The sequence below is a fragment of the Phyllosticta citribraziliensis genome (assembly GCF_038025025.1).
Source record: "Phyllosticta citribraziliensis strain CPC 17464 chromosome Unknown J3D65scaffold_2, whole genome shotgun sequence".
NCBI classification, from domain to species: Eukaryota; Fungi; Ascomycota; class Dothideomycetes; order Botryosphaeriales; family Phyllostictaceae; genus Phyllosticta; species Phyllosticta citribraziliensis.
In genome coordinates, this window is record NW_027117339.1 from 2,605,448 (window position 1) to 2,628,530 (window position 23,083).

The 23,083-nt window shown below is 55.3% G+C and overlaps 9 protein-coding genes across 9 annotated transcripts; 5 read left to right on the top strand and 4 right to left on the bottom strand.

Moving 5' to 3' along the window:
* Positions 1-236: 236 nt before the first annotated feature.
* J3D65DRAFT_615211 (Six-hairpin glycosidase-like protein) lies at positions 237-3,532 on the top strand. Its single transcript, XM_066799299.1, has 5 exons — positions 237-632; positions 713-1,706; positions 1,758-1,793; positions 1,844-1,995; positions 2,046-3,532. The coding sequence occupies exons 1-5, from the start codon at positions 329-331 to the stop codon at positions 3,158-3,160; spliced, it is 2,601 nt and encodes an 866-aa protein (XP_066659156.1). The 5' UTR covers positions 237-328; the 3' UTR covers positions 3,161-3,532.
* J3D65DRAFT_615214 (exonuclease) lies at positions 3,155-5,830 on the bottom strand. Its single transcript, XM_066799300.1, has one exon. It carries the CDS (start codon positions 5,776-5,778, stop codon positions 3,580-3,582), a length of 2,199 nt encoding a protein of 732 aa, XP_066659157.1. The 5' UTR covers positions 5,779-5,830; the 3' UTR covers positions 3,155-3,579.
* A 243-nt stretch (positions 5,831-6,073) lies between these two features.
* On the bottom strand, positions 6,074-7,439 carry J3D65DRAFT_691209 (nuclear fragile X mental retardation-interacting protein 1-domain-containing protein; the record flags this gene model as incomplete). The annotated part of the gene is made up of 2 exons (XM_066803917.1): positions 6,074-6,854; positions 6,901-7,439. The coding sequence occupies 2 exons, from the start codon at positions 7,437-7,439 to the stop codon at positions 6,074-6,076; spliced, it is 1,320 nt and encodes a 439-aa protein (XP_066659158.1).
* A 558-nt stretch (positions 7,440-7,997) lies between these two features.
* J3D65DRAFT_665184 (DNA-directed rna polymerase III 25 kd polypeptide) lies at positions 7,998-8,926 on the top strand (the record flags this gene model as incomplete). The annotated part of the gene is made up of 7 exons (XM_066802819.1): positions 7,998-8,009; positions 8,061-8,159; positions 8,208-8,304; positions 8,357-8,443; positions 8,493-8,559; positions 8,639-8,813; positions 8,861-8,926. The coding sequence occupies 7 exons, from the start codon at positions 7,998-8,000 to the stop codon at positions 8,924-8,926; spliced, it is 603 nt and encodes a 200-aa protein (XP_066659159.1).
* Positions 8,927-9,735: 809 nt separating this feature from the next.
* Positions 9,736-10,082, bottom strand: J3D65DRAFT_665185 (uncharacterized protein; the record flags this gene model as incomplete). Its single annotated transcript, XM_066802820.1, has 3 exons — positions 9,736-9,753; positions 9,799-9,888; positions 9,942-10,082. The coding sequence occupies 3 exons, from the start codon at positions 10,080-10,082 to the stop codon at positions 9,736-9,738; spliced, it is 249 nt and encodes an 82-aa protein (XP_066659160.1).
* A 1,105-nt stretch (positions 10,083-11,187) lies between these two features.
* Positions 11,188-12,390, top strand: J3D65DRAFT_232084 (uncharacterized protein). Its single transcript, XM_066794693.1, has 2 exons — positions 11,188-11,544; positions 11,603-12,390. Exons 1-2 carry the CDS (start codon positions 11,502-11,504, stop codon positions 12,262-12,264), a joined length of 705 nt encoding a protein of 234 aa, XP_066659161.1. The 5' UTR covers positions 11,188-11,501; the 3' UTR covers positions 12,265-12,390.
* Positions 12,391-15,498: 3,108 nt separating this feature from the next.
* On the bottom strand, positions 15,499-19,492 carry J3D65DRAFT_615230 (PLC-like phosphodiesterase). The gene is made up of 6 exons (XM_066799301.1): positions 18,583-19,492; positions 18,189-18,529; positions 17,745-18,136; positions 17,599-17,693; positions 17,027-17,544; positions 15,499-16,189 (listed from the first exon to the last, which is right to left on the bottom strand). The coding sequence occupies exons 1-6, from the start codon at positions 19,051-19,053 to the stop codon at positions 15,826-15,828; spliced, it is 2,181 nt and encodes a 726-aa protein (XP_066659162.1). The 5' UTR covers positions 19,054-19,492; the 3' UTR covers positions 15,499-15,825.
* J3D65DRAFT_232143 (uncharacterized protein) lies at positions 19,191-20,119 on the top strand. Its single transcript, XM_066794695.1, has 3 exons — positions 19,191-19,685; positions 19,737-20,026; positions 20,102-20,119. The coding sequence occupies exons 1-2, from the start codon at positions 19,327-19,329 to the stop codon at positions 19,936-19,938; spliced, it is 561 nt and encodes a 186-aa protein (XP_066659163.1). The 5' UTR covers positions 19,191-19,326; the 3' UTR covers positions 19,939-20,026; positions 20,102-20,119.
* Positions 20,120-21,225: 1,106 nt separating this feature from the next.
* J3D65DRAFT_232101 (uncharacterized protein) lies at positions 21,226-22,621 on the top strand. The gene has a single exon (XM_066794694.1). The coding sequence runs from the start codon at positions 21,396-21,398 to the stop codon at positions 22,473-22,475; it is 1,080 nt and encodes a 359-aa protein (XP_066659164.1). The 5' UTR covers positions 21,226-21,395; the 3' UTR covers positions 22,476-22,621.
* Positions 22,622-23,083: the final 462 nt, after the last annotated feature.

Sequence of the window (23,083 nt, forward strand, 5' to 3'; positions counted from 1 at the left end):
ATAGATTAACGATTGCGAATTTCCAACATGCCTTCTCATGAGTGCTCCGGTGAATTACGTGCTTGCTGTGACGACCCTTCACACAGCGAATTGACGTCAATTTATGGCCGGGTAATATCGTGACAGGCTCGCTTATGCAGATCGTGAGGGGTACTTCGCGTACCTGACGGGAACGGAAGGTCGAGAATCATTTGTTGGAGCATCAATTTGTCCGCCAGGCTCTATACGATGCATCCCGGGGATTGGCACCAGCATACAAATACGCCGCCATGACTCTGACGGCAGCCGCTGTGGTCATCCAAGGGAACCTCCGGACAGCCAAAAAATCATGCAGCGGCCTTTACTGACTTACTTGCTTTTTTCTACCATTGGCGCGGCCGAAGACCCCTTCCGGCCATACCCGCTCCCTGATGCACATCTCGCGACGACTTCGTTCCTGGACCACGCGGGCTTTCTCTCAGGCTTCGATGACGCGCAGTGGTACCTGGACAACATACCCTTCGTCGACTTCCCCGACCAGTCTCTCCAGGATGTTTATTACTACCGTGCCAGCGTCATCAAGAGACACTTGAAATATGCTCACGAGAACCATGGGTTCATGTTCACCGAGTTCATCCATCCGGTCACGTGGGGTGCAGTCACCATTTCCTTGATCAAGACCGCCTTCACACTGCTGCTGCTGAGAAATCCTTTGTTGACTTGCATTGTTCAGCGTCAAAACTTCAAACCATCCCAGACAGCGCCGGTCACCACATTTTGGAATCGCGCTGGCTACGAGATCCGAACTACGCTAAAGATCTGATACTCGCGTACACGCGCGGAGGGATAGAAGCGCTTTCTGGCATCTCGTATACACACTACGTGCAGCATGCGGCGCTTGAACACGCCCAGACGACGGGGGACACGGCCTTCCTGACGGCACAGCTCGAAGGGATGGTAGCGACCTTTAACCTCTGGGACGCCCAATTCGACAACACGACAGGGCTATACCACCGCACGCCGCTTAGCGACGCCCAGGAGTACTCACTGCCCGGATATGTTGTGGGCGGGCCCAACGGCGGACCCGTCGAGCAGTGGAACGACGCCGAAAACGACTTCAACACCATCTTTGTGGGTCCCGAGACGTACCGGCCCTCACACAATGCCTACATGATTGCCAATGCGCGGGCCATTGCTGCCGTCGCCCGTCTGGCCGGCAACGTCAGTCTGGCACAACAGTGGAGCGTTCGTGCGGCGACGCTGGAGCAAAATATGCGCAATCTGCTCTGGGACGACGAGCTTCAGTTCTGGATCGACGTCATCTACGGCTCCAACACGCCGGCCGTCGGCCGTCAGCTCATTGGCTACTTTCCCTACCGGTTTGAAATCTTTGCGTCGACGTCGTCCAACTCTTCATCACCCTCTGCCGCAGAGATCAAGGGCCTCGAGGCTGGATTGTCTCCTGAGGTGTTTTTGACGGAGTTTGGCCCTACGACGCTCGAGCAGAGCAATCCGTATTACACGGCGCTGAAGAATTCAACTATTTGTTGCGTGTGGAATGGGCAGAGTTGGCCCTTTTCGACTGGTGTCTACTTGGGTACGCTTGCGAGGATTGCGCGGGCGAACTTGAGCGACATTATTACCAAAGACTTTTGGATAAGTGAGTTTGAGAAGTACGTTAGGACAAACTACCGCGACGGCGTGCCGTATACTGCGGAGAGCCATTAGTAAGTTTGTTTTTCTTGCTGGATAGGGGTAACTGTTGACGGTTTGTGAAGTCCAACACTCGACCAATGGAGCGGCGATCACGCTAAGTAAGTTTTTTCCTCTTTGTGGACTTTCCAGGAGTACTGACTGGACCAAGCCACTCTGAACACTATCTCCATTCCACCTTCTTCGATAACATCTTTACCAACTTGCTTGGGATAATTACTACGCTCGATGATCGCCTTGAGCTGCGTCCGCTTGTTCCAGACAACTGGACTCACTTTGCGGTCGAGAATCTTCCGTATCACGGTCGGCACCCATCTCATGCTTCCCTTGATTAGTAGACTGAAAAATAACAGGCTCGCTCCTCACCCTCCTCTGGGACAGCGATGGCACGCACTACAGCAGCAACCACAGCGCCGGGCTCTCCATCTACCAAAACGGCGCCCTTATACACACGCAGCCCACACTGACACCGCTAAACCTGACGCTCACCAACTCGACGCTCGCGGTGCGCACCCTCGCGGCAGCGCCGCGCTACGCCAACGTCCTCGCCAACCCCAACACCCCGTGGTCTCTGCCCTCTGTCACCGCTGACTACGAGCTCAACCCGGACGGCAACCTCATCTCGATGCCGGCCTGGAAGCTCAACGACGGGCTGCTGTGGTACGACGATGTGCCCGACAACCGGTGGACCAACAACCAAAGCACGACGCCCTTCAACACGCTGACCGTCACGCTGCCGCGCGCCCGCAGCCTGCCGTCCATCTCACTCGCCGTCTATGCCGACGCCAACAAGAAGGGCGGCTTGCGCGGCGGCGGCGTCATGGCGTGTCCGGCCCGCGTCGTCGTCAAAGACGCTCGCTCGGGTGCCGTGCTCGCTGAGCGCGGCGATGCTGATGGCGGCGACGGTTCGTGGCCTGCTTGCATCCCCAACGCGCTCAACACGATTGCCTTTGACGCCGGCGCCACGACGACGGACCTCCTGACCGTCACGCTGTGGAATCAGCTACACTACGCCGTCGCGCTGTCCGAGGTGCAGCTATGGGTGCCCGAGGCCTCTCCTGACGAAGGAGAGACGCAGACGACGACGCGCTATGAAGTCGAAGATGGCCTCGTCGGCGCCTTCGTCGGCTCCTTCCAGGGCACCGCATACGGCATCAACGGCACCGTGACCACCCTCAGCAACGCGACTGGTGTGGCGCTCCGTACAGACGGCTGGGTCGAAGTAGCCGGCGTGACTAGCCCCTCTGCAGACGCCGCTGGCACGGGCGGCACGCTGAGCATCGTCGGGGCTGGGCCGGGCGCAGTGCGCGTGAGGCTGAATTGGGTCGGCGAGGGACAGGTTGTGCTGTGGGACGGCGACGGCGTCGTCGAGCAGTCGCTCGGTGTGCAGTTGGCGCCAGACCGCAATTTCGTGACCATCTTTTGGGAGGAGGGCACGCCGTGGGTTGATGCTTTGGTTATAGGGTAGGTTTCCGGCAGGTGGGGCAAGGAGTTACCAGTCTCTTGATTGCTAGGCTGTTCGGTAGAAAGGTCAGTTGCTTGGCTGATGGGCTGATGGTAAGGAGCCCGAGACGTCCTGGATAGTCGGGTTGATGTGACACCAGATGGACAAAGAGATTCTCGGATCGTAAGTTTGAAGTTTCGAGCACTAGCTCGATTGCCGCAATTCCCACTTTTTTGTGTGCCTAATTGATCAACCTACATACCTGACCGGGCCCCATTGTAACGCCGGTCTAAGCAAGACCAGCCTGCTTTTGAATGGCATTCTATCAACAGCAGCAGCAAGCTCTTGATTCGTCATCCATCTCTTTAACACTGGAGTTCAACCGTTCAACCTCCCCCTGCTCATTAAGCTTACAAGCAACACTTCTCAAAGCCCTTCAGCCCCTACTTGACAGTAATGAAGCCGCATCCACGCATCAACTTCTTCTGGGCCTGCCTAAGCGCCTGGTCCTCCGTGTCGGTCCACTTGACGTCAATCTCGTCCCACTTCTTGATCTGGTATTCCTTGCGGAACTGGCGCTTCATGGCCTGGAGGCGGTTGCTGTCGTGCGGGTCGCCGGTGCCGCTGTACACGATGAGCGCGGTGCAAGGCGGCAGGTTGTCGTAAATGTGCTTGAGGTTTGCCGCAGTGCGCGACACGGCTGTGGCGAGGACGGCTGCGGAGGGCTGCTGCTGCTCCGCCTCCGCCTCAGCCGTCTCTCCATTGCTGGTCTTGTTCTTGCCTTCGGCGTCGTCTCCATTCTCATTCGTCATCCCGTTGTTCGCCATGGCTCTCTGGCGCAGCGGCTCAACTGCAGGCGCCTTGCCAGCTTGCCACCAGCCCCGAACGGCCTCGAGCTCGCGCATCCGTGCCCACACAAAATCGCATCCCTTGACGGGCACGCCCGGTGGGTCGTCGTCGAAACGGTCCGGACCATTGACAGCCTTGACCACATTCTTTGCGACGTCATGATCCGTCTCGCAGCCAAAGACAACCTGTGCCGAGCTGCCGTAGCCACGTCTTGGGTCGCCCCAATCCACCAGCGCGCCGACCCGGTGCTCTTCGGCGCCCGTCACCGACTGAGTCTTGGTCCTGACGCAGCGAGCGAGACGCTTGAAGATGGACTCCACGTTGGCGTCGCTGGTGCCCCATTTGGGACCCTTTTCGCATTTTAGCTTGACGAGATCGAGCACCGCTCGTGCGTCTTCGACGCTGTCGTGGCCTGAGCTACCGTGTCCTTGCTGGATGGAGCGTGAAAGGTATTTTTGGGTAAGCCACTTGAGAGACGATTTGAGCGGTGCACCGCGTGGGTGCGGGTACAGGAAGGCCGTGTCGACAACGAAGGGGTGGGTTATCTTGAGGGCGTTGAGGTCGGAGTTGAGGGAGTGACCCATCAAGATTGTCTGCGGAGTCACAATCTCGAGGAGACGTTTCTGGATGTCGGGAAGGGTGGTGGTGACGTTGCGCAGCATCTCTTCGGTGATTCCAGAGAACTGCGTCAGGTAGTCCTCAATGGGCTCGTCCGGCTTGACCAGCTCGTCCATCGCCACATTGCCGTCCCAGTTGACAACGCTGACGCGAGTAAGCACGTATTTGTTGTTGGCAGCGCGACACATTTCGCAATCCATGGAGAGTATCTTCCGGCCGGCGGTCAGGCTTCCTTGTTGAATGTCCTTGTCTGGCACGTCACCATCTTCCATCTTTTCCACTCGAGTGTCAACCCATCCCTCCGCTGCTGTGTGTCCGTCCAACTCTCGCTTGCTGAGAGCGATTTCTTTCTCTTCGGCAGTGGGATACATGGCAGGGTGGATGGTCCACTCCATGGGCACATCCTCGAGCATTTCATCTAGTGTCACCAGGTATTTCGTGATTGGTGTGCGCACGTTTTGCACTTTTGTGGTCTCTTTCTTTTCGTTCTTCTGGTCCTTGCTTTTGGGGAGTGGCGTGTTCAACATGGTTTCTAGTGGCGATTGCACCTTGCCGTATTTCTCATCGCCTGAAGCTTTGATGGGCCAGATGTGCGGAAACATGTCTGCAAAGGCTTTCAAAGGCTCTGGCAGCTTCTCAGACTCAAGTCGGACAGGATAGTACTCGTCAGGTGAAATAGACAAATGCTGTTTACTACTGTGCTGAGCTACAGTCTCTGGCTGAGCACGCTCCGCTTGGTCTCCAGTCGTGTGTGCCTCGTCCTGTTGTGCACCTGCATCCAGCGCAATGTCTCCGGTGAACAGGCCAGCTTCGAGCCCAGGCACCATCACCGCGACCACTTTTCTGATGTGCTTGACATTTTCCACTGCAACCCAGTTCGGGGCGGGGACTTCGTCGAGAATGTAGAGAGCGAGGCGCTGGAGGTCGGACAATTTGACGGTCGATTGGAGGCGCGCATTGGGCGAATGCTTGATCGAGGGATACTTGTGGGACTCTGACTTGGGAACCTTCTTCCTCTTCTTGGACGACTTGCTCTGGGCGACCTGCCAGCCATCTTGACCTTCATCTGCCGAGCGCTGCTGGTCCGATTGCGCAGGCGCGTCGTCCTCGGCTAGCTCTTCGATTTTGCGCTTTTGGCCAGCTTGGACGGTCGCGGCTTCAGGAGGGTGATCCATGGTGTCGGATCGACTGGCAAAGCAGGAAAATTCCGGTGAAGCGGTGATGGTGATGGATGATGTCAAAAACACAGCCCAGCAGGCGCGCGCGAGATCCATGGGCATAATGGCAGAATTCCCGCTTACACTTTTTGATGATCCGTGCGTCACCGCCTTCGCTAGGTGGTCGGCCATGTCCCATCATGAGGACAAACCAGAGTGCTCTACAGGCAAACGACATGGAGACAGGTCAAAATATTTTGGCTACTGCACATGGAGTTGATCTGATCCGATGAGCGTAGAGTTTCGCATTCCTTTATCCCAGCATTCCATGGTCGCCCAGAATTTTGATAGCTTCCAAAGCAATCTCCGCCTCCCGCTGTTGTTCCTGTTCGATCATTCTCTCACGCAAAGTCAACCTCTTCGCCTCCTTCTTGGTGCCCTGCTTTGGCATTGGATTTTGAGCGGGTTTGCGAGCTGGGGGAGCGACCTTGATTGGACGCTTTGCAGAAGATTCCTCTACCGGCGGCGCGTCGCTATCACTGTCCCCATCGGAGGAGCTGTCCGAATCCGTTTCGGTCGAGGAGTCTGAGGAATCCGATGAGATGACACTTGATTCGGCTTCGCTGTCCTGCTCGTCATCTTCGCTATCATAGCCAACAAGATTGGCCTTGGATGCGTTTTGTGTCTCTGAGTCTCTGGTCCCCAAATCTGCGACAGCCTCCGCAGGCGATTCGGGAGGTTTGCTCTTCGCCTTTGCTGAGGCGGTCCCGTTAAGCTTGGCTTCTGCTTTCTCAAGCTTCTTCCGTAGCTTCTCGGCCTTTGCGAGATGCTTCTCCATGGCCACTCTGTCATGATCGTCCCGTTTGCGCTTTTTTCCCGGGGCCTCCCTGGCTTTGTGCTTGTTGTCCTTGTCAAAATTCGCCTCGGCGTTCCGTCTCTTCTCTTCCCGAGCTTTGCGCAGCTCTTCTTCCGCCTTTTGCTTCTCCAGAGCTCTGGCTCTTGTTGGCCATCGTTTTTTGCGTTCTGCAATCCAGGCAGCTATGTCTGCACTTGTTTTCAACGTCGAAGAGCGACCTTTGTATTCGAATTGAAGCCTGTACGGGTCAGCGAAGGACGGTTGTGTCAAGGAGAGATACTCACACTCCAGACGAAAACTTGTCCTCTTCGTCAATATCCTCCTCTTCGCTGTCCTCATGAACATCGCTGCGTGGTGTAAGGCCAAGCTGATTAAACTTGCGCTTCTTTTTATTATTGTTCGAGACTTGTTCAACGTGTGCGTCTGCAGTTGCGGTGGGCAGTTGAAAAGCAAAACTCGGCACCGCAGGCGCAGCTGCAACTTTGGGCTTGGAAGCGGCCTTTGGCTTTGGAATGGGTGGAGGACGACTCGCGGGTTGATTGGACCGAAAACTGTCATTTACTGGGTTACTGGCGATTACATTCGTGTTAGGCGGAAAACTTGTTTGCTGTTGGGCAGTAGCAGGATTCCAAGACGGGACAGCAGGACTAGAATTGACGCAGTTTGTATAGGCATAGGCGAACGCTGGATTTATGTATCCACCAGTGGGCAGCGGGCTGTGATTGACGAGAGGACCATTGGAGGGAAATGGCTGGTGTCGCTGCGGGCTTGAAGGCAATGCATGGCCGCTGCGCTGATTCTGAGCTTGAAAGCCACCCGTCATGGAAGCATGATGATTATTTCTGGGGCCATGGCCGCCGCGATTGTTGGACCCTCGCCCTCGCCCTCGACCCCTGCCTCTGTCCGCCGCGCCTCTGGCCGAGCGGTACCCTTGCCCTCCGGATTGTGCATTTGTGCCGGGATCGCCATCTTGGGATGCTGCTCGGGGCGGAGGCGGCGGTGGAGGAGGAAAAGAAAAGCCCTTCATGAGAGACTTTGGATGGTAGGCCCAAGAGCTCGGAGAGTGAACAGCTGAGCGTGAAATGTGCAGGTGGTGTCGTCGCGAAAAAGTGCGGAAGTGACGCGGGGGACGGGACGCGCAACCGAAAGGCGGTGAGGCCTTTTTGCCAGCCAAATATTTCACGTGACTGGTCGCGTCGACGAATTTCCGTCTTTGGGGCATCTTCCATTTCTTCCTCAACAAGAGCAACATGCTCCCGCTCAATGTGATTGTGTCACTGCCCAGGCTTTGCATGTGATCCACCCGACTGCGCCCTGCCATCCGCTTCCCATTTCGCTCGTTGAACTCGACCGACGCAATCTCTCGCGTGCGACCTCGACCATGTTTTTGACGGTACGGAAAGATTCTACGGCCACGGCTGCACGCCAGACTCACTTTCCATAGACGACAATTTCGGACTTGATCCAGATCAAGCCAGAGGAGTTTGAGAAGTCGAGCATCAAAGCCATCAAGGATGCCATCCACTCGAAATATGCGAACAAGGTACGTGGGTCCGAACAAGTCCAAATGAGCTACTGACGCGGTGAACAGGTCATACAGGAGGTCGGCTTGTGCATTTGCCTCCGCGACATTCTCAAATCGTCCGAGGGCCTCATTGGTCACGGCACTGGCATCGTAAACGTCAATGGTGCGTGTCTCCAAAGCTTCTGATTCGTCAAGACCTGGCTGATCGATCAAAGTCGACTTTCGACTTGTAGTGTTTCGTCCCTTCAAGGGCGAGATCATCGAGGGCAGGATCACCGACTCCAGTGCTCAAGGCATCAAGAGTAAGACAGAGTGTTCAAACGTAAGGGCTTCTGGTTAACCGCATTGCAGTCGCGCTAGACTTTTTCGACGATATATTCGTGCCCGGTCCTGTCAATCTCTTCGAGGGAGTCAACTAGTACGTTTCTCGACCGGTGAAGTTCTGGCCTTTATGTCGTGTTGACAATCTTGCGCTAATGCGACCTGCATCTCCCCAGCGTCGGAAAGGAAGAAGTCTGGGTCTGGACAACAGAGAATGGAGACGAGCTCTTCTTTGACATGGAAGAAACCGTACGCTTTCGCGTAGAGGCTGAGATTTGGACCGATCAGTCGCCACAAGCGCCAACAACAGACGACACCCAAATTGAGAGGAAATCGCCATACAGCATCATTGTAAGTCAACAAAAGGATTATATCTCATCGGTTATTGACTCTGTCAGGGATCAATGCAGCAAGCAGGTCTTGGCCCTACTCTGTGGTGGGAGGAGGGAGCTGAAGAAGAATGAGTGGCTCGAAGCTACTTCAGCAACAAAAGTTTCCGGCGGTTGTTCAAAATCCGAAACAAAGGGCTGCAGCTTGGGTTGCAAGCCTCTCCTGTCAAACTGCAGGTCAAGACGTCCAAAAAGGCCAACCGGAGCTGCTGCAAGACGAATATCGGTGCCAGGCCACGCATCCGCCACGACCGACAAGGCATGCTCATTTCGAGGACTTGAACAGCCATTGCTTGGGGGGGATCGGGCAGACCTTTGCCGTCTACGAGGAAAATGCAGTACGACTCTTGCAACTGTCGTACGATTGAGCTCGCATACGAGCTGCGTAACCGGGTCGATTTTTTCTTCCCGCCGTCGAACGATCCCGAGTCCGAGTCTTTGATGCAGCCTGAAAAGTGGGAAGGCGCTGCTAGACGTTTGACCAGTCAATTGAGGAGCTCTCCTGACCTGCTCGAGGAGTTTCATGGGAGAGTCGATTTTACCGTAGCGCACAGACGAGACTGGAAAGGCAAAGGATAAACTAATGATGTCATTCAAGTTCTTCCGTATGGACGCCTTTCTTCGACCAGTCTGATTGCCAATCCGTCCAGCCAGACATCAGAGGAATTTCCAAAGCCAAACACCATGTGTTCCGTGCTGACTTTGACCCAATTACTTTTTGGAAAGTGCCAGACTGAAAAGGGGAATAAATAAAGAAGAAAATCAAGGCCCCGTTCGCGCCATGCCCCGTCCAGCTGCTTCTAACGCTGCAGCCCCACGTATGACCGTTTTTTGAACACCCTCTGGACCCAGAAATGAAAAGAAAGCCCTGTGGTTTGTCCAGATTAGCCGATGATTTGCAGCTGTGTGAGTGTCAGGAACTTACCAGAACATGACCACTAGTTGACCGGGGTGCCGCACTGAGGACAGCACTTGCCAGGGATGACCCAGACGACTTCGCCTTTGGCCAGGCAGGCAGGGCACTTCCTTCCAGGAACCTAGAGATATGGCGATCAGTCGTGACCACGGCACGGGAGTGGAGAGAAGTTACAGGAAGGCTGATGATTGGGATCTCGGAGCGAGTCTCGTCAGGGTCAAAGAAGGGCATCTCTTCGCCAGGAAGGAGAGCTGGGAGTTGCTCGATTCCAAGACGCTCCAGAATCTGCTGGCGGTGGATGTTGTTGAAAGACATTGTGAGGGTTGGTAGGCTTGGTGTGGTTTGAGAGTTGGTGGAAGTGGGAGGATGTAGTAGTTGTTGGGAGACGGAGAGAAGAGAGGACTGTGTTGATGCTGGAGAGAATGGTGTTGAGGGTATTGGAGAGGGGTTATATATGTAAGTTGACAGACGACTTTTTTATTTTATTTTTTGAAATGTTTCCGCAGTATGACCGCTTGGATCGGACGTCTACAATTCCACAGGCGCTAAAGCGGTAGACGCCATGGTACACAGTGAGAGGTCAGTTCCAACAAAAACATGTATGATACATGTAGCGGGCCGTCAGTAGTACGGCTTTTTCCCGCAATGAGCCAAAAACCATGGAAACCAATCATGGAGGGGGTCGACAGAGATTGCGTATTGCGGTGAAAGATCCAGCAACGGGAACAGGGGCCTGCAGCAGTCGGTAGCCGTCCAGCGATTCATCCTCGCGTGGTGCGTTTCTCGAAGGCGCACTGGCCAAGGACGGGCGGTAGGGAGACGTCGGTTGACGCACTTGATTTGTGGTTTGCTTTTTCCTGTCATTTGTTAGTCCGACATCAACTTCATGAACCCTCCCTCGCCCTCGGGACGTGGCGTTGATCTCCCTTCTGGGTTCAGCCTGGACCTCTGGGAGCACAAGACGAGTTACACCTCGACATCGTGTCCATGGAATCCCGCCGGTGAGATACCTTACAGTACAGTACAGACGGTACCTTGGGTTGGTTCTGGCAGACACATCACATTGCCATTGCTTTCTGGTTTCCCGCCTGATCGGACCCGCCATCGTTTAAACTTTGCACCGTTGGATAATTCATAGATCGCATCTCGCGACCAACATGGCCTTAGTCATGGGCGCCGTACGATCTATCGCATCCCGTGAACCAGCGGCCGTGCCGGCAGCAGCAATGTTGCACAAGAATCAACCACCGCACAGGAAACAACGTGAGCTCGTCGCCTCACCGCAATCGAATGCTCGACGGCTCTCAGAAAGGGCGGCGAGCCTGTTGTCGAAACGTCGTCGTCAAAACAAAAGCAATCGTGAGCCCACGCGAAGCCCAGGGTGCCCACCTCAGTACCCGCTGCCCCGACCGTTGACCTCACCTCCCGAGACGCGTCCGTCCATGTCGCTTTTTCCCGCGTCACTCGGCCCAACCCCCCACACATCAAGAACATGCCATGCACGACATTCCCGGTGGTTTTGATGGAACACGGGGTGACATGGACGACGAAGCTCTGGTCCGCGCCATCCCGTTCGCCCTGTTCTCCTCACCAGTACCTGACCTGGCACACGGAACCCTCCACCTGGCGCTGTGCACGAAGCTGCGCCCCATGGCAATACCAGGCCAGTTCCGTCCAGGATAGATACTCGACTGCAGTTGACTCCCAACCCATTGGTTCCCTCGAATTGACGACATGCCATACACAGCCAGCGCCGATGCCGGCTCCCCGACGACTAGTCAGTTGGCTACAGCATGAAAGCACACAAGAACACTGAAATTGAAGTTGGTGGCCAGCTCCACCTGCTTGTAGTTGCACTGATGTCGTCGTCCGCTGGGTGTTGAGAAAGAGCACCCAGATGTGCCCTAGGTACGGCCCGGCTGCCGCTTGCATCCCCGGCCGTCGTCATCGGACAAAATCGAACCGCTATCTCCAGACGGGACCCACACCGCCTCTTGCGATCCGTGGGCCGTTTCCACTCGCGGCTTCCCATCTACTTTGCTGTTGCGGTTGGCTGCGAGACGCATTGCTTTTGAACCTCAACACCATCGACAACGGCTGTAGGGTCGGCTCGCAAGCTCCGACATGGCCAAGAGATCTGCCGCGCGGCACGAACCACGATCTCGCAGGGCAAACACCGTCGAGCCATTTCTTTTTCTCCATTAGCCTTTTTCATTTTTTCCTACGCCATATCCGATTGGAACCATATCAACCTATCCGCGAACAAGAACTCGCCATTCAGCTTTTCCCTGCAATCCACCGCTCAGTGGCCCAATTTTTTCGAGCGCGCCTTTGCTGTCTTTTCCCACACAATCCGGGCAGTTCCGGCGCTTTGTACACCACGGCTGATGACGAAGCAAGTCACCGGCTAAGTGATTGGCTTCTGATTTGTCCACATGTTAAGATTCACTCAAGTCAAACCTCGAAGATGGGTGCCGGCCGGAAATTTTTTGCGTAGCCACCCTGATCCACTTGGTATGCCGCAAGTAATGACCTATCGTATGTCCTCGGAGTCCGGCGAGTTTGTGGAGAATGCTGTTTCTGGTGGTGACGGAGCATCGCGCTCTGGCCAGCCGATCTAAAGTCACTGGGAATCGAAGCAACGGCCCCTCGGGAGATTGTCATCCACTCACCCTTTTGTCCGACCGTTGGATCTTCAGAGCTCGCAACGCTCTGCAGCCTCGATCCAAGTGCTCGGTCAGGACCCACGTTACTCGACGTAATCACACAGAATGGACAACGAGCTCCGAACCAGGTCTTCCTTTTGAAAATTGGCAACAGCGTGCTCAAAGAAATGTCGAAACCGCAAGCAAAAGTGACCAAAACACAATGGAGGAGGAGAGTTTGACACCAACAACATGGCCGAGGTTCCTGCAAGTCTGCCGTTTGGAGCTTTGTGGTACGCTGACAGGGGGTCAATGATCGTTGGACTTCCAAACCACGCACCTGTGCTTTCCCACTTACCAACAAGGGCAAAATTAGCAATACCTTCGGTGTCCTGCATGTAATACCAGGAAACCGTTCAACCAGGTACGTATCCCTGTCACAAAAGGTACATGCATACACCCCACACTATCCACCCAGGTATGATCACCATGTGCTATGACAGTTTGATTAGATTAGTCTAGAAAGGCATGTCTACTTCACCGCCTGCTTGAGTCAGAAATGGCCCCTTGAAGCAACTCGAAACCCATAGTCTTGTACGACTGACTCGACGCTATTTGATGCATTCTACAATTTGGTATCCAGCATCAGTGCTTCTTCCAAGGCACTCCAAATCGACTACTGCTCCGGTTCCGCTACCAGCGACAAGACGCGTTGCCGCATGTTGTACGTCTGCAAAGCACTTCCGGATCTTGGTCAAGTCGTGAACCCGCTTTCCCAGCAGCTATGCGGTCGGCACCTCTCTGTCAGTCTTGCGCTGCGCTTACAAGCGAGACAGGGCAAGCGCTACGCGCCAGATGACCCGCTTTGGCGCTTGTGTCTTACGAGATATGCACCTGAACCGGGGCTTTGGGAGTCATAACCGGGAAATATGTCTGGAAATATGAACCGGCCCCACTCGATTCTTCTGCCAAGTGGCTGGGTGGAACTAATACAGTGCAGGGGCGTCTCAAAAGGCTACTTGCGTCAAAAGGACATGGCGCATTCTCACGGCGGTTTGCAATTTGTTCGATATCCTGCATGACGTCTCCTGTCGACCCGCAGAGCCGCAGTCTCGGATATCGTGTACAACAAATTTCGGACTCGGTTTCTTCAATCGTCGCCAACAGCAGGAAAGCTGCATGGCGTCCAAGCAGGATTGAAAAATTTCAAACATTCCAGAGGCCTCTGGGAGCAAGCTCCGGAAGAGTTTTGAATAAGCTGCCCCCGTCGACGCACTGCATTCACTGGGAAGTCTCATCCTATCTCGATTTTTGAAAGCTCCCAGTTGGTGGAGATTGCTCCGGGCCAACGCATTGATCCGGTTGGTGCAAGGTTTGACACAAACCAGTGACTGCTCTGATGCCGCTTTGGAACGTAGCTCTACGGCGGTTGGACAGACCCATCGAACCACCGTCAACGGCTCAAGCTCCACTGGCGTACCGGCGGCAAAAAGCTCACAGCGTTTGCAAAAAGAAAGAAAACAAAGGAGGGAAATGAAAAAGAGAAAAAAGTCGGGAAAAAAAAAAGTCACCCCTGTCACTCCCCTGAACCGTTACACACCCGTGTCACCACGTCCCGGCCCGCCGGTTCGCGCCCTCGGTCCCTGAGCCGCGCACCGACCTCATTCGATGGCACTCCGAGAGAGGAAAAAGAAATTATACCCTGCTTTCTTCGCCAGCTCACCGTTTCTCGTTCCAACTCAAAGGCCCAACTAGATGCCTACGTACATGGCGCGCGTCCCGACTGGCCGGCTCTCGTCCCCAAGCGCGCCTCGATTTATTACTCCATGCATCAATCCACATCCACACCGCCATGTGTCTCTCTGTCTCTCATCTCTTTCTCTCCTGTCGACTCTTTTCTTGCCTGCATATAAACCTCGTCGCCGCTCGCTTTTAAGGCGTCCTCCAAATCACAGCGACCCGTCCCGTACCCGCCCCGTCATGCCATGCCATGCAATGCATCCAGCTTACCAGGCAACAGCAGCAGCCGCAGCCGCCGTGGCAAACCAACATCGTATGTAGGTATCTGACCCTCTCTTTCCCCTCTCAAACCCCCCCGCGCGCCTGTGCAACCAAGCTGCGTCCTCGTACTTCGCACCTACATGCGGCATCGGTTATGCATGTATATACGTATCGCAATATCGTCGCAACGCTTGCTTGCTTGCCTAGCACACGTCAGCGACCAAGGCCAGTCAGCCAAGCTCGGGAATCGGAACTGTCCAATTGTTGCGAGGTTTGATGGTGATGACGACGACAACGGCGACAATGTCGCTTGAGCTGCACATGCAGCCGCCCACCGCAACGGTCTGCAAAACTGCCCAAGGAGACATGCCGCCAGGTCGCCTTTCCTTCCTTGTGCTGCTGCTGTCGCCGCCGCCGCCGCTGCTCCTGCAGTGCAGCGAGAACAATTTCCTCTGTCACGTCATTGCTGTTGCGACACTCGCCTACGCACGTCGCTCAATCTGATTGCATCTCTCTGGCTGGAGTGTACTGTGCATTTGGCAGACGACGCAGAAGCATGCAAGTGAGCGAGCAAGCAAGCGCTTGCGATTAGTGACTCCTGGCCCGTAAGGACAGAAGACAGCGCCCAGTTACCATCAAGCGAAGCAGGCTCAGTCAACCAGAAGCTACATCTCCTTAGCCAGAGGGTACTGGGGAGCATTCGTGGCATTTATGCATATTTCCAGGCCTGTAGAGGAGCTGAGCAAGCAACATTCATCGGCTCCAACATGCCAAAGCCAGCAGCATTCTGTGAGCCACGACTTTTGCGAACATGCCTTGGTCAAGCAGCCAACCTCTCCGTTCCTCTCTTCAAGCCACACCCAACAAATCCGCCGCAGAAACACTGTCTTGTCGCTTACTTCGTGGTAGCATTTTCGTTCTCTTCATGTGCGCCGACTGCCCGACAAAGTTTATTGAATACGTGAATCAGCCGCAACAAGCGTGCCGCAAAATGTCGCGTCGACTGAGCGCGGACGATGTCGACGAGACTGCTGCGAAAGTCGTGTTGTAGCTCATCACGAATAGACCGTCACGCTGAGAGCAAGATAGGTGTCAAAGGGTGTGGAAGCTCTCTGCGCACAGTTGCTGTGCATAACGACAGTTCCCTGAGCGCAGCGGGCAGCCATGGTGGTCATCGACTTAGCAATATGAACAAATACAACTTTGTGGTGCGGCATGCTGCAACCTATACACTATTTTCATCCCCAGCCCACCACGCCGTCCATCCGCTCATGGTGTCAATCTGACCCAATCCCAATATCCAGCAGCATGAACGCGCTTTGGGTCTGTCTGACATGCGCGCTGGAGCCAACATCAAAGAAAAATCAATCAACCCCACAACGAAACCATCCCAGCGTCAAAACGGCAGCACTCTACGCCGCCGCCTCAGGCACCGCAGTAGCGGCCTGCTTCTCCTTCTCCGCCTTCTGCGCGGCCTCCTTCGCCTGCTGCTCCGCCTTGGCGTCCGCCGCCGTTTTCGGCGTCGCCGCCACGGCCTCCTTCGGGCTGACCGAGGCAACCTCTGCTATCATAATGCTCTCGACGCCCTTGGCTAGCTGCGCCTCCTTCTCGACCACGAAGCGCTTGGTGATTTTGACCAGCAGCACGCCCTTGCTCTGCACGCCGTTGTGGTCGAAGACGTGGATGAGGCGGTGGCCCGGAGCCAGGCGGTCGAGGCGGAACGCCGCCCAAGCGGCCAGGTCGTCGTGACCAAACTCGTCATCGAGAATTTTGAAGCTGTGAGATCTTGTCAGCCGTGAACTCAAACGACAAAAATGACGATAATGGCTCTGGTCGTGCGTCATGTGCTGGGATGGGGCAATTCTTGTGTGACGGGTGGATGTTTCCGTCAGTACATGTGCAAGGCGACGCGACAGGAAGATGCAAAGATGGCCAGAGGCAACACAAGATGCGAGTGGTGCAATCGCGGAGCAGGTTTGCGGTGCCCTGCCTGTCGGCGTCATCCGGTGAACCTCAGGGGGAACAGGTCCAGGTACGCAGCCGTGACGACCTGTGGTGACTTGAGGTCACGCTAGGTTGGCAAGGCGTGTACCCTCATGTGTGTCTGCTTATGCTGACACCCGCACAGCTGTCACCGTCGCCGCGGCAGCTTCCTTCCCGTTGTGCCTGGACTGCGTGTGCGCCGGCCCGATCCGCACGCGCATCCCTGAGGCAGACATGCCCAGTGGACGGACCGGTCAAGATGAATCAGATCAGACCGTGTCGGCATGACCGCAGGAAGCGCGGTTGTGGCAGTGAATGTGGTGGCGGCCGTGGCACCGGCGACCGCGGCAATGCAGCAAGTGCGGGTGACACAGAAAGTATATTCGCCCTTGGTGGTGTGCGAGATGGAGGCCGCAAGACTCCAAAAAAGCGGACACTGCAGTTGGCAACAAGTCAAGCTTGCACCGCCGGCCAACACCGTACGCAAGCGCGGCATTTTGGCGCCTGGGACAAGTGGGAGCAACATGAGTAATGTTGCGACTGCTGCTAGCACAGAGACGGGTGTGTGCAGCTCAACAAAGTGGGTGTGAAGAAGAGGAAAACGTGCTCCGACGATGAAAGCCGACTTACCGGACAAAACTCAACTCTGGTGTCACTCCCGGGACCTGCTCGAATTTGAGGATTTCTCTTCCAAAATCAGGATCTGAGCCCCTCGCAGTCTTGGTTCGCACTTTGTGCTCGCCCTCTTTACTCTTGCCGCCTCCTGGCACTGGAGCTCCGTGACGCTCTTCTGGCTTCTCTACGTGCAGTTCACATTTGATGTAGGGACGGAAACCCTTGTCTGTCTTGGCCTTGTCGCTCTCGGGCCACGGAATGTCCTGGCCAGCAAACACTTCAATTGTCAGGTCCAAGGTGCCGTAGTTGAGGGCGTGCAAGTGGCGTTCGGCAGGAGAATCGCTGCGGTATCCAGGAGGTTTGAGGACCCAGCCCCCAGTCGAGGCAAACATGCCCTCATTCAGCATCATGCCTTCGTCCCATTTCTGCCAATTCAGGGCGACCACTTGGACACCTTGACGCCAAAAGAGGGGAGGATCCAAATTGGACGACGAGATTCGAGTACCCTTTGGGTACGCCCTCATGAAGTATTTCTATGCCGAGTTAGGACGTTAGGACCCCGACAAAAGAGCGAACAGACCACTTACTTTGTTGTGAGAGAACAGTTCGACCGGGGATTGCTGATGCGCTTCCATGAGACGGCCTTCGGACAGGGAGAAAATGTGGGTGGGGATAGTTGCCTCTACAGTGACAAAATTAGACCTTTCCCACGACGGCAAGGATAGGCACTTACCAGGAGAAGTAAAACCATTGAAGTGACAGCCCCGGGTGTACACGCCCAACTTGCTCAGGGCCTCTATTATTTTGGCCTTCGGCTTCTTCTTCTGTTCCGGCGAGGCCTCGTCGGAAGAAGAGCTGGATTCGAGCTTTTCAAGATCCTTGGTCTCGTTTTCTTGTGTCTCTGGCTCAGCATCGTGCTTAACAGGTGAGTACTTGACCTTGACCAGTATCTTGTGGAACAGCTCTTTCAGCGTTGGGAGGCGCAACTTGTCGGGGTCCTCCCAGTCGGCGTTTGAGATGTTTTGCACGAGATAATCTTTCCAAGTCTCCAGCATGATTTCGACCATTGATTCCTGTTGCTCTGGGCTGGTGTGGACCTCGAGGCTGACGATGACAGGAAGTTGGCTGGTTTCGTCAGCTTTCAGATCCGGGCGTAGAGCATCTGTTGGGCACTTACGAGCTCACAAAGGCATAGTCACGAATCGTCTCGCATACAGCTCGGAACGGGATATCCGTCGTCGCAGTGTAGCCGTGGTAGACTCGAGGTTCTGGGCGCGAGTTCGTGCGCTCTGGTTTCAGATTATCCTCTTTGCCAACGGGCGAAGCCTCCTTTTCGGCTTTTGGGCTGGCCTGCTTGGATTTGACGCTCTTCTTCCTCCTGATTTTGGACATGAGCTTTGCCTTGAGGCCGGTCTTTTCCTGTCCTTCGCCCTCATCATCGCTCGAGCTTGAGTCGGAATCAGAATCGTGGCCGTCCCAGACGTCTACTTCAACGCAACGGCAACCTCGAAGGAGAACCTGATTGTGGTTGTCAGCATGTCACGTGGTTTTGAGTGTCCAGTGGAACTCACATTCTTGTACGCATCGGTACTCGATTCGCTGTACAGCTGATTGCCGGTCAAGTAGGTATTGTGGCTGGAGGAAATGAAGTAGTTGGAGATGGGAAAGCTTATGTCCAAAGGCTCGGGAGGGGCCAGAGCGTTTGCATGGTGACTTTGCAAATATTGTTGGAGATGGTCGGGCGAGAAGCGGTCATGGTTGATGGGGATGGGATCCTGGGCATGCTGCTGGTGGGTCTTGAAGAAGTCGGACAATCCCTGTTTCTTGGACAGCTCAAAGTCCTTTTCCAACTCTTTGAAGATGGCCTTGACGTGGGTTGCGAGGGCCGGGTTCAGGTGGTCTACTTTCTGGGCATGCTCGATGGTGTAGCTCGCGGTTCCGCCTCCAGCTTGGGCTTCGGCGTTTGCGACGGTCGTCTCCTTTTTCTGGGTCGTCTCTTGGACGGATCCTTGAGGCAGCGTGGTGGACAAGTCTGCCGGCATTGTTTACGAGGTCAAGAAGGGGCACAGGTCTGTAGGTAGTGTAGGTAGGTGGCTAGGGAGATGGGTGGTTGAGTTGGAGGTAGGAGGCTCGGCGGGTAAAGCAGGCGGGAGCTTGTTGGAAGGCCAAGCTTGGAAGCTACAAGTGCTCAGGTCCAGGTCCAGGTCCAGGTCCCGTCTTTAGAGGGGCCTCACGTGGTACGTGACAAGTTCAACCTGCTCAAAGGGTTCGGCCTGAGGGATCAAGTTCATGACGAGTCAGAGGCATGGGCCTAGATGTGGAGTGGAGTAGAGTGGACGGTGTTTCGTATCAAGGTTGGCCGCAGCGGCGCACGTCTTCTGAGCCACCGGACAAAGTTACGCGCCTTGATTGACAGTGTTATGTTGGTCAGACTGGCGCAGTTGGGCCGGAGCAAACAGATTGATTCAGTTGGCCTTGTTGAGTGCCACGTTCATGTTCCTTTGGGCCAAGAAAAGGGACTTTTACGTCATCCCACTTCCCCACACCACCACCAGCTCCTCCCCACCAACACCCACCACCACCAACAACAACCGCCGTACATGTCTGCCAGCCAAGCTGAGAGCCAAGTCCGTAGCTGGGGCTTCTCCCACGTCTTCACTTGGAGCGACGGACCGTTCGTATTCTCTGCCCTCCGATTCTGCACTCCTCGCTGACGGTTGCCTAGAAACGCCCATTACCCACCGCACAAACACAATGACCTCACAACCCATCTGATACTCGACGGCGAGCTCACCATAGCCTACCCCGACGACCCATATCCAACAAAAGAGACGTTTGGTCCTGGTGCACGCCTCGACGTTGACGCAAATCGCCTACACGAGGTTTGGATGGGCAGCACCGGCTGTACATATGTCATTGGGGAATGAGACTGCTCGTCAGTTGGACCTGTGTCTCTTCTTCGCGCCCGTGTCGTGCGAGACTCTGGTCGCCTGCCATTTTCCAACATGGTCCCAGGTGCGTTCAATACTCGAAGCTGTCACGTTTCATGGCTCCCCACCCGCGTCGATCTGTTTGGCAGATTCGTCTCAGGATTCTTTCCGCGCGCAAGCGCTTCCATCCTACGACCAGCTCTTTGGGTCTGTCAATAAGGTGCTATGACGGATCAGATGCACCTTGTTTCTGATAGGGTTGGTGGATCGGCGTGTCCGTCATTCATTTAGGTTTAAAGAACAAGCCTCCCGTGTCCGATGACACCTGACAGCTCTTGACGGTGATGGGCACGTTCTTCAAGTCTCTGGGGCCTCGATGCAATGCGCCGTCGGGGGACAATCGGGAATTGCTGGTGCAAGGCTTTTCGAGATTTCGAGAAGAGAAGCGATCAGGTCTGTTCCTTGGCAATGGTTTGAAAGGCATACCAAGCTTCTTTGCAACGTGCGGCCCATGCGCCATCACATGCAGGGGGTCGTGAGCAAGCTCTACTTGGCAGCAACGTTGTTCGCGAAAAACGGCTACACAGGGCGTTTTATAGCCAATTTGAGTGGACGACGGAATACTATCAGGCCCGCGCCTAGCAAATGATGAAACGTGCGAAGAAGGCTGAATCCTGAGAGAACAGAGGCTCGGGAGAGGCTTGCCGCGCTCTTCGAGACCGTCGGCGGATTTTGTGAATTCATGCCAAACGTCGATAGAAGCAGCAGCATGAGGGCGCATTGCCGTGGTAACTGGGTGTTGCCGGCACGAAACCCGCATGCGTCAGAGAAGCATGATCCCCGACCGTCTAGGTTGTGGATGCATGCAAGCTTGCGGGAGTGCTCCGGACGTTGTCCCTGGCGTCGACGGGGAAGCCCTGTCGGCAACGCGCGAGAGTTGTCCCGCTTCATGCCGATTGAAAAAGTGGTTGAAGACGGTTTCGTCGGTGGTCCAAGTCTCTGGCATTGTCAGTAGGGGTGGCTCTGGCTTTGGCTTTGTTTGCTCCCTGGTGGCTCAGGGAATGGCAGAAAATGACAATCGGACTGGGAGCAAAAGGAGCCACGGCGGGAGGTTGCGTCAGGTGGAGCGCGTAGGAAATGAAGATGCGTCTTTGTGTGAAGGTGTTTCAGCCGTCGACCGGCGGAGAGAGAGGCAGGCCGTAACGATACGCCGGAAGAGGCGTGTAGCGGCGAATCAGGAGGGCGGCCGCCGTTGTTTACCTCCTACCTACCTACAGTACGCTTCGGTACATCACTCTCCTCCCTCACCCCCCGACACCTGGACTCTGTGCGCTTTCTGAACCCTCCGCTCCTGCCACCACCTCAGCTCAGCTCAGCACCGCACCGCAACCTTAGATGTGTCGCCGACTCTTCCGTTGCCGCATTCCCTCCCTCCGACCCGGCCCGCGTCCGGTATGAACTCGAGGCTGTGGGATTCCTACCACCAAAACGATGCCCCTCGCACTCCTACACACACCATGCCCTCCACCAACCACCACACCAACGGCCTCTACGAACAATCGCCCTCGCCCTCTCCCCTAGGCGAGCTGACCAACGGCGCCAACCCCACCGTCTCGCCCTTTGCCAACCCCTCCAAACCCACCTCCAAAGTCATCGAGCGCCTCACTGCCCACAATGATCGCCTCATTCGAGACCTCAATGCCGAAAAGGCAAAGACTCAGGAGCTCACCGAAAACATTCGCGCCCAGAAGAACGTCGTCGAGCAACTACGCGAGGAGAACAACAGTCTGAGGGCTGCTGCAGAAGCCGCCGAACGCACACGCAAGTCGCGAAAGGAGTTTGAAGAGTCGCTCCGGAACCAACTCAAGGCCGAGGAGGACAGGAGGAGACAGGCCGAAGCCCAGGCCACCGGCATGAGCCTGCAACTAGGGCAAGCCCACTCGGATCATCAGCGAGAAATTGCTACTCTGAAAAAGGAGAACAACGACGAGTTGTCCAAGGTGAAGAGGGACAATGTTCGGGAAGTCTCCCATCTGCAAGAAGACCTTACCGAGGCCCGCGAACAAACCCGACTCTTGACCGAAAAGAACCACTACCTCGACAACCAGCTCAAGTCCAACCACGGCATCTACAAGCAAGAGGTGGCCAAGCAGAACAAGGTGCTCAAGGAGCTCAGGGACTACCGAAGCCGTGATGTCAAGAAGCTCGTGACGGTAGAAGCCACAAGCCAAGCACACGATGTCATTGTTGGCCAGATGCGGCAGGAAATGGAGCGCAAGGACCACTTCCTACAAGAACTCAAGCATCTCTATGCCGCTTCAAAACTCGAGTGGGAGGAGTCGATGAAGGCGTACAAGGACGAGGTTGAGCAGGAAAGGCAACAATTGACGGGCGAAGCCGCCAAAATGCGACAGAAGCTGTCGGAGCACGACGCCATCGCCGATAGGGTACTACCAGAGGCCGAGGAGACGATTGCATTCCTTCGCTATGTCAAGAATCTCCACCTCGGCGATACGGCGCATCATAGAAACTGATGGGCGATCCGACTGCAACACCATGGTCGGCGTCCAAATCTTTGCCTCGGACTGCAAGCACCTCGGTGGGTCCACGCGTCGCTTCCCCATCATCGCTTTGCTGAGCAAGCGTGTTTGAAGTCGCGCTTAGCACCATGGCACCATGGCGTTTCATGACGAGTTGGACGCATTCTCCATCCCGGATCTTTGGGAATCTCATTATCCATCCTACAAACCAAAAATTGCGGGGACAAGCAGGACCACCAGGATACCTTCCTCTTGCCTCCCCCTTAGAGCCATCGACCAAACGGCATTAATGAGGTCTCCTCGAGGGCAAAGGAGTTTCGGGCGTTTTCCTACCAAGGCGAACTCGACTGGCGCACTTTTTCTTTCTTTTGCTTTCCTGTCTGTCGGCCGTGGAAACTCTTCGTCCTAATGGCGCCTTTGTTGGAGCGGTACAGCATGCGTTTCCGCGGGGCATTGCGTTCGTTTTCGGGTGTTCTGGCCACAGGAACCCTGTTCTGTCTTGTTTTTTTTTTTTTTTTTTTTTTTTGCTTGTTGGGTTGTTTCGTCCTCGCTGGCGGCGCAGTGATACCATTACGAAGGAAGAGGGTGGTGGGCAGAGGAGA

Coding starts and splice junctions, on each gene's coding strand:
- J3D65DRAFT_615230 (XM_066799301.1), bottom strand. CDS start 19,053: ATGCCGGCAGACTTGTCCACCACGCTGCCTCAAGGATCCGTCCAAGAG. Junction 18,137..18,188: donor GACTATGCCTTTGTGAGCTC/GTAAGTGCCCAA, acceptor TGACGAAACCAG/CCAACTTCCTGTCATCGTCA. Junction 17,545..17,598: donor AACTGTTCTCTCACAACAAA/GTAAGTGGTCTG, acceptor AACTCGGCATAG/AAATACTTCATGAGGGCGTA.
- J3D65DRAFT_232101 (XM_066794694.1), top strand. CDS start 21,396: ATGAACTCGAGGCTGTGGGATTCCTACCACCAAAACGATGCCCCTCGC.
- J3D65DRAFT_615214 (XM_066799300.1), bottom strand. CDS start 5,778: ATGGATCACCCTCCTGAAGCCGCGACCGTCCAAGCTGGCCAAAAGCGC.
- J3D65DRAFT_232084 (XM_066794693.1), top strand. CDS start 11,502: ATGCCATACACAGCCAGCGCCGATGCCGGCTCCCCGACGACTA. Junction 11,545..11,602: donor TGCCGGCTCCCCGACGACTA/GTCAGTTGGCTA, acceptor GTTGGTGGCCAG/CTCCACCTGCTTGTAGTTGC.
- J3D65DRAFT_232143 (XM_066794695.1), top strand. CDS start 19,327: ATGTGGAGTGGAGTAGAGTGGACGGTGTTTCGTATCAAGGTTGGCCGC. Junction 19,686..19,736: donor TTCACTTGGAGCGACGGACC/GTTCGTATTCTC, acceptor ACGGTTGCCTAG/AAACGCCCATTACCCACCGC.
- J3D65DRAFT_615211 (XM_066799299.1), top strand. CDS start 329: ATGCAGCGGCCTTTACTGACTTACTTGCTTTTTTCTACCATTGGCGCG. Junction 1,794..1,843: donor TGGAGCGGCGATCACGCTAA/GTAAGTTTTTTC, acceptor GACTGGACCAAG/CCACTCTGAACACTATCTCC. Junction 1,996..2,045: donor CGAGAATCTTCCGTATCACG/GTCGGCACCCAT, acceptor GAAAAATAACAG/GCTCGCTCCTCACCCTCCTC.